Below are 8,850 nucleotides of genomic sequence, written 5' to 3' on the forward strand. Positions count from 1 at the left end.
TATCTTTTTTAATTACTCAATATTGTCAATTAATACTTTCAGTTCATCTTGAATTTTCATCTGGACCAAAGAGGCGAAATTCAGATAATCCAATGAGCAGTCAAATTTCTGACGGATATTTCAACTATGATATTCGGGCTATAAATCTATTACTTCCAATTTATTACTGCAGAGAGAGAAATATTTCCTAAAAATGTGACACGAGTCACAATAGATTAATTTCCCCATGTATTTCCTTAGCGTTTGGAACACTCCAAATGCCTGCATTCGAGACAAATATTATCGATCCTTGTTCTGGCGCATAAGAATTTCTTTTATTGTGCATTTTTTTTCCTGGAAACTAAAGATGTTATAAATCATAAAAGCCTCTGCTTAATAATTCTAAAATTATAAATCCATCGAGCAAATCGTTTTATTAATGTTGCGTATCAAATGAAGCGAAGTCTTATTTTTTTGTTTGGAAATAAAATTATTTAATTTATACGTAAGAATTTCCTTAATATTCATTCAAATAGTTTTTTTTCTCCCCAACCAGATTAGTAAACCTTTATAATGGCCAATTTCACTATTTCAGACATACAATAGAATGAAATTTCTTTCCATCATCCTTCTTGAACTCTGGACCTCTTTTAAATGCACTCATGGAGATAATCCTCCCTACTTTCTCAATTGCTGAATTATTTTATGATTCCATTCTTCCATCGGCCTATTTTACTCCGTGCCATTATTGCCCCTCATTCCTACTTTTATTATATTTGATCCTCCTTCATTCCTCCAGACAGACGTTTTTTGGGAATCGTCTCCAAGAGACCCAAACCTCTCTCTCTCCTTTCTCTAATTGCCCGTCGCTAATCAAATGGCATTTCTAGAAATTTTCCTTTTCCATTTTTCCATCCCCCCCCAATTTTCATTCCAAGTTATCTCCATAATTCCTGCTACTCCTCAGTATCACCCCAACTCCCCAAATAGTCACCTCATCGAAGGTCTCCAATATAGTTGTATTTGTTTTATAATAAATTCAATATTCAATAGAATCGTGAGTGTGATTCACCCCCTTATTAAAAATAGCTACGCACAGAACACTTCGAGGTGTAGCAGAATTGAAAATCCTGCTCTGTGTAGGTCAGAACTCTAGAGCTTACAACTATAGAGTGTTCAATCGAACACAGTATTAAATCAATTCAATACAATTATGCTCGCTGAGTAAAATATTCAGTTTCGTTAATGACGTTTTTCCCTGCGATTACTCAATTTCCGACAATTTAGTTTTATATGGGGGTTTCGGGAATATGATGATAATCCCTCGTAGCTCATCAACGACGATCGGATCTGTCCCGGATATTTCCCATCGTCTTAAAAACATTTTATTGCAGGCAATATTTCCTCACGCGCCTCTCCTCGAGGTCCGTGCTTTTAGACAAAATTCCAACACTTCGCTACAACATCAGCACTTTTTCTAAGTTATGAATTACATCGTATCGGTTACATTCAATTATCACAATATCAGACAGACTCTCTCGGTATTTTACATAAACATTATTTGATATCCGTTTTTAAATTACTTTAAAAACGTACGAGTGACGGGCAGTCCACAGAAATACAGCCAACGACTGTTTTTAGAGAATCATACAAAATTCTTATAACAAATAGAACTACCTATTTTTCTTATTAATTCCTCTAACCATGAGGGTTAACTTATTTGACTATGTTTAGCGATCGGGTTGATATAACAATCAGAGTGCCTGGGATACTTGAGTGAACTGATTTTTTAACCGAAATACTGGGGTTTTTATATCAACCCCTAATAACATGATTCCATGTGTTTAGGCTAATGATGGATGCGACCTTGAGTGACACAGAGTCATCCTCATTTTCCAGTGTCACCTGATCGAGGAAAATGTACTTGCTAATGATAACTTGATTATTAATTTAATTACTACACTTTTACTAAGTGAAAGTGTTTAGACCTTTTTTATATAAAAAATGGGTTGAGATCTGTAGCTAAAATTCTAATAAATACCTAAAGGGTCTTTGGTCCGACTTTCCCTAATATTCTTCTTTCTTGATTTATTACATTGTCTTGTTATTTGCCCGTAGGCCTTTTCCATTAACACCTCTCCCAAAAAAAAGAAAATTGTGTTTCAAATATTCTTAACATTGATAATTATTCAAAAAGTGGAGTTGTGGTTATTTTCGACGGATGTCACACTTTTTAAAAAATATTTTTTGGCAGTATCCAAAAAAAAGAATTTTTGATTCGTTCATTCTTTCGCGCAGCGTTAAACATCGATGTGTCCAATGCACAAAATAAGATTAAAAAATATTAGTTGAGGAGAAAAAATTCTCTATAATGTCATCATGTGTTGAGTATGGTTCTCTTCGATTATGTCAAAATACGAATCTTGTAAAAGATATTTATCTCGTCTGTAGATTATCGGGAAAAATTTCTCCCGAAATAGATCAGATTCAACAAATGAAAAACCAAAAATCATTTTATTTCGATATTCTCTTATTAATTTTGACGAATGTGTAAAAAGTATCTTAGAGTTCCAAAGCCTTCCTAGTCTGCACGTAGAAAAAATATCGACAATAAATCAACGATATAGCCGCCTCAGATATATTGATTACTCGTCTGCTATTTTTGTAAAAACCCCAGAAAATGAAATTCCACATATATCACTTATAAAATATGGATTAATAAAACGAAAGTCGGGTAATTAGCCGAAAGACGACGAAAAGGGCCGAAATATATAATTAAACATAATAAAAAAATTAAACAAGAAAATTATTTCAAACTTGATCTTTACATTTGTATTATTTTCTGGACTATGTACTCGAATAGACACGGGGGAGGGCTCGACAGCTTAATTGGCACAGCACCAGACCACCACTTCGACAAATTGGATATGTGAGACGATAGCCCACTCGACTTCAAGTCCGTGTACCTCCGAATTTTTAAATTTATGCCCTCGTAATCATTTAATAGTTGCTCTTATATAGTAAAAAGATAACCCACAGCAACCGAATAAAATTCATACAAAATCTAAATAAACATTGATGCTTTAATGTTTAATAAAAATAATAAATATCTACACCTGACACCTGACAAGAAAAGGAGAAATATAATATAAAAAAGTTTATGAAATCACCACAGAATTTTCCCAAAATAGTTTATAATATTTTTCTGAATACATTCGATGTCTATCAGAAATTCGAAATGGTCATTTAATTTTTCTAAATGGATTTCGTAATCGATGGGTGAACTCTAAGTCCTGAGGGAGTGTCACTTTGTAAAATCATTACGTCAATTAGAATGAGCAAGGAAATTGTATGAAATCGCTGAAAATCTAATGAAATCAGTTAAATCATGGGATTTCATTGATTTCTATTGCAATCTCTTGTAATCGATGACATCGCATAAAACTTGTGAAAGTAGAAACTTATTAAGGGGTTACTCTCATGTGATCACTTCGAAAAATCGATTTTTTTTTTATTTTGACAGTAAAACCTATTGAAAACATGCTGTGAAAAATTCAGACCGAAATTCATAGTATTTGATAAGTTACAGCTCATAGTCGCCGACGTGTCGTAAGCAATTGTCTACCAGGTTTTAAACTTTAAACGCGTTTTTCTCGAATCATCATTTTCTGAAACGGTCAAGGTCCTCCAAGAAAAAGTATTCAACCGATTGCTTTAAAATTTACATATGTTCTTCTACTCATTTATAGTTATCATCCCTACCAGAATTGTTTATTTTCGAAAATATTTTCATATTTTTTTTAAACGATTTTCAACGAAAAAGAACAAGATTTTCGTAATTTTTTTTTGAAGTTCGATATTTTTTTTTTCAATGAAATTGATTATATTTGGTAGGGTCGATAGCCGCAGATCTACTGAATAATAATCCATTCGATTTTTTTATCTCAGACAATATGAACAGCCGCTATCACCTTGACCAGTGAACTACCTTTTTTTGTTGGGGACTGCTTTGACTTAAAAAAAATATATGTTAAAAATGTAAAAAACGAAAAAAAAAATTTTTTCGTACATTTCAAAATACAAATAAAAATATATTAAAAAACCAACATGATTGAAGTTTGTTGTGGCACAAAAAAAAATTTCGTAAAAAGTGGTAAAATATAGGCGTTCACATGAGAGTAACCCCTTAACTTTATTCGAATATTATACTAAGAAGGAAATTAACTTTACGACTGTCGAATGACAATTTCAGGAGCAGTCTGAATCAATTACCCCTTTTCCATGGCATACGATTCCATGGCATTCCATGGCATGAAATCAGCAATTGCCCCCAAAAAAACTGAGGAGACGAAGCCCCCGGCGGGTCAGCTGGCGCAGCGATCAGGGGGCCGCGCCCCCTAGTGACTAATAGAATTACTACAAATACAAAAAAAGAAAATACCAATTTTACTGTGATTATTCCACCTAAGTCGCATTCAGAGTCACTGTCCTCCAAACTCAAAAACCTATTTCCCAGAATTATCTAGTTTTCTGTTCACTTTCGGGAAAAAATTGAACCGTAATTAATAATTCGGTTTAATTGTTCCACGCACTTGTGAATTTTCAGGATCGAGATATTCTAAAATTTCAGTGCAACTGTGACACGATAAAATTTCCGCAATAAAAATGACCTGTCTTAACAACGAAGTTATCGAAATCTCTTTGAAATCGTCTGAAATCGGCACTCATTGGGCCCCTCGCTGAGGTCCCTAATTTTGACTAAACATTCGTATAAAATACAAAATCTAACGAAACTCATAATCCAATACCTATATATACATTATATATATTATCCTTTTGTAAAAAGGACATACACCTCAAATCTCGAATCGAATTGAACATATCGAAATTCCGTAACACTTATTCGTGATTGGTAGATACATTCACAGCGGCAAAATTTGAATTTCACAAGTATACAAGTTTCAAGTAAATCAAGTCAAAGGATGAGTTAATTAGTAGAAAATAAAAACTTAGTTAGAAAATGGAAATGAAACAAGTTACTCATCAAATGTAAATATCTATATCTTCTCGAAACTCCTGTATTTTCCAAGTCGTCTTACAGCTTCAAGACATTTAAAATTTTGCATGTTGCCTACAAGTGGGAAATAGATCAGCTGTGAATATATCAGCAATTTTTAAAAATCCATGTTTACGAAATGATGACGTGTTCAACGTCATACGCGATTACTTCCGGATCATTTTCGTATAATTATTTTGAATTTAAATATTACATTGACTTTTTATATCCCTATAATTCAACTGCTCTACTCATACAGTAGTTAAAATAAGGTGCGCTCACCGCAAATGTGACTTAAATAAAAAATATCACAACAATTAAGATTAACCAAATCGCGCGCGGTGGCGCGCGACTATGTCTCGTATATAAAATTCGAAGAGAATTATAATCAGAGAGAAAAAATTTCCGCTTTAACCCAACCAGGAATCAAACCCGGGTCTGCCAGTATCGCGCCGAGTACTCTTACCAACTGACCTACCGGATACCAGACAAATTCACTCTCAAAGTAACAAGAAACATCGCCTAACCTTCTTTAGACATCAAATAATTCAAAGAGAATTATAATGAGAGACAAAAAAATTATATATATATTTTTATTATTAGTATTATATACACATATATATAATACTAATAATATATATAATATAATATAATAAATAGAAGATGAATTGCAGTCTTAATTAAATTTGTCTAACTTCCCAAAGATCCAATTGAAAAAACTCACTCAATTTAAATAATCAATGATGCATATATATAATACAGAAACAAAATAAAAATTTACCTGAGGCGTCCACGTAGACGGCTGATTGATAGACCTCGACGTGCTTTTACTCCTCGATCTCCAAATTTTCTTCGCTACAAGTCGACTACCATGATGGACAACACTGCTTGATGACTTACTCTTCTGCATCGCTGCGCCACCTGTGGAAGTGGGAGAAGTAAGAGCAGGTGAACCTGGTGCAGAGTGAGGTTTATCCTTATGTGTATTGGAACCATGAAGGAGATGGGATAAGAAAGATTGGTGGTATTTGGGTGTGCTGGGTTCCTCCGAGCCAAGACCAGCATCCATGCTGCTCCTCGAGCTGGCATTTCTGCTGACAGGTGAAGTTGTCGTATCTCCATCTGATAAATTTTCACCAGTTTCCGAAGACAATAACACACAATCTTTGTACGCCACTATCCAAGAAGTCTCGGTTTGAGATCCCTTGCTGTTGTCCTCATCATCTCCAGGCTTTGTGATCTCCCCTTTGGCCTTGATGTTCCTCAAATTTCTATCGTAATTCACCCTCTTGAATCGATCTGTTTTATCGACATCTGATGACTTTTTCCTCGCCATTCTTAGGTACCTCTTGATCGTATCACTGACAGACGGCGATACATCATCATTTTCTACACTGCTCCGCCTCCTGGAGTTCTTGCCACTGTCCCTCGGACACAGACTGACCTCCTCCCTTTCTCTTTCAGCATAAATTTCCTTCAATTCGTCCAGGACTTCCTTCGTAACCGGATCCGTCTGAATGCACGCGTCAGCTGACCCTCGATCAGTACTTGGGCCTTGGACTGCGATTAACGGAGGAGGTGATGCAAAGTCCCTCTTGTCAGACGTCCAATAATCGTCGGATTCTTTCTGAACTCTAGTCCGGGGATTCCCCCACCATCGAGGGGGTGAAGTGTATACTCCCGTCGCCCTGGGACCTCTGAATCCTCTCGTGCATCGCAGATCAAAATACAATTTCTCCAGTAACTTTCTATCAGTTAAAATACCGGAAATCACGTGTTCACGATTTGGAGATTTGGCGTAATGTCGATTCAAGGTATCAATCAGTGATTTGTGGACATAGTCCCCACGATAAGGTATCGCTGAGGGTGGCTGAGTGTCATGAAAGCTTGAGGATCCTGGACACTTCTCCGGAGCTTCATTACTTCTGCTTTCCAACATTATCATGTTGAGGTGCTGCTGGAGTTTGTTGATGAGACTTTCATAATCGAAAGGCAGGTCAGTAGTGGCGGACGACACTTCAGGTCTGCTGTTCTTTTCCTCTGCTCCTCCAGCAGCTCCGGAGGACTCTCCCTGCAAATTCAAATATTTCTGCAACATATCCGCCAGTATCTTGGCCTCAGCATTCTCTTGGTAAGCTCGTCGTCGAGCCACAGGAGTCGTCGGTGTGCTACCACCTGACAACAACCAATCTCTTTTGGTCTTCACCACGTCAAAACGACCACCTGACATCGGCTGGAACGTGAAAATCTGACTGGACCTGCGGAAATCATCGGCCTCATCCGCTGAACTTGCTTTAGTCCGACAACTTCCGCCTTTGTGGAGTCTACGATGCCGATGTGTCCGGAAACCCAAACTTCCGGGATACGATCCCTTCCTCCAGAGCAAAAACTTGGGCTCCTTTTGACAGACTTCCTGAAAATACTGTTCAATTTTTGGAATATCTTCTGGCCGATTGTGCGCCCCGTCGGGTATCAATCGCCTTCCCGCGTCCGCCATGTAACGCCATGTTTTTCGAGTTAACAACCATCTCTCCTTCATCGGCTTGCTCGACTTCTTCGTCCTCCGCTCCTTCGAGGACGATGTACCGTGATGGGGGTCCGCATGTTCGCTGCTATCACGACGCGACCGCCTCTTTGCGGTTATACCGCCGGGACGCTCCGCCATTACGGCGTCCCACTCTTTCTTCGCGACGCGCACCACTTTCGCGCTTATAATTTAACCACGGTATATCACTAATTAGTAAATTGCCACCATCACAACCAACATGCCAGACTAATCGGGACGTCTCACACATTCATATGATGCCGTCTGCCCACTACTCGCGGTGATTCGATGACACTCGGGTCGAGGTGATCCAATTAATTGATATTCCAAACTCAATCACTTCGTGGGATGGGAAAGTTACAGTTGTCACTAGTCACTGGAGAATGAGATATTTGACTTTTCCACAATACGTTGAACAGTTGAGTTAAGGAGGCGGTGTAGGTTGGGCGATTCCTCGATCTTCTATTTTGGTATCGGGCACCGATCCGATCATCCGAGAGATTTCCGTAGCCAAATAGTTGAGCGGGTAAACTTTGGAAACGGGGGAGATATTTATCTCTGAAGATTTAGAGATTTTTTTCGTACCTGATGCTGTGTAATCTCGAAATTGTACTTGGGAATGGTCACTAATTTCACTTGGACTTTTCATTAAAAATCACTTTAGTCGAATCTCTCACAGATTTTGAAGGAAATATATTACTTCCGATATTTAGAGACTATGAGTTGAATTATTGAGCTGTAATTACATTTTGCCTTTGACTTGGGGCCCACTTTGACATCGTAGTCTCGAAATTTGTACAGATCAATGCACCACTGACATGATTGGATGGAAAATTTTGAACTGATGTTGTCCGCTGGTGTTGAATGAGCAAAAAACTCTGGTCCAATCGGCTGTCGCGCGAGTCGGCAAGGTGGAGGCTGCCTAAGGTACACGACTACTGCTTTCAGGGCGTCGCGACGACGTGGACGTTCTGTTTCTAAAATCGTCTACATACCGCTCTCGTACCTCGTCCCGCTCATCTTTCTTCTGATTCCCTAGCCTTCGTCATTTTCGCAGTTCTCTTCTTCTCATTTTCTTCGTTCACTTGCTTGGTTTCTCGGTCGGCTCGGACTGCACGATTCTTCAGGTTGTGGTGAGTGTTTCAAGATGAATTTTTCAATGATGACGGATATGATGACGATGACAGCGGGTTCAGTGATAAATTATGGTATTGTTCTAGGTCTTGTACGAGAGGAAATGAAGGTGGTGGGGTGACAGGATTGCTAGGAA

At 37.8% G+C, this 8,850-nt stretch overlaps 1 protein-coding gene across 1 annotated transcript in view; it reads right to left on the reverse strand.

The window, feature by feature from the left end:
- Positions 1 to 8,634, reverse strand: part of Rhogap102a (Rho GTPase activating protein at 102A) — a 55,895-nt gene extending 47,261 nt beyond the window's left edge. The window contains exon 1 of the mRNA XM_064135737.1: positions 5,817 to 8,634. Within this exon, the coding sequence (XP_063991807.1) occupies positions 5,817 to 7,700 (1,884 nt within the window). The 5' untranslated portion in view covers positions 7,701 to 8,634. The remainder of the gene's footprint in view (positions 1 to 5,816) is intronic.
- Between the last annotated feature and the right edge of the window lie 216 nt (positions 8,635 to 8,850).

This window comes from Diachasmimorpha longicaudata, chromosome 16 (assembly GCF_034640455.1).
Source record: "Diachasmimorpha longicaudata isolate KC_UGA_2023 chromosome 16, iyDiaLong2, whole genome shotgun sequence".
Taxonomy (NCBI): domain Eukaryota; kingdom Metazoa; phylum Arthropoda; class Insecta; order Hymenoptera; family Braconidae; genus Diachasmimorpha; species Diachasmimorpha longicaudata.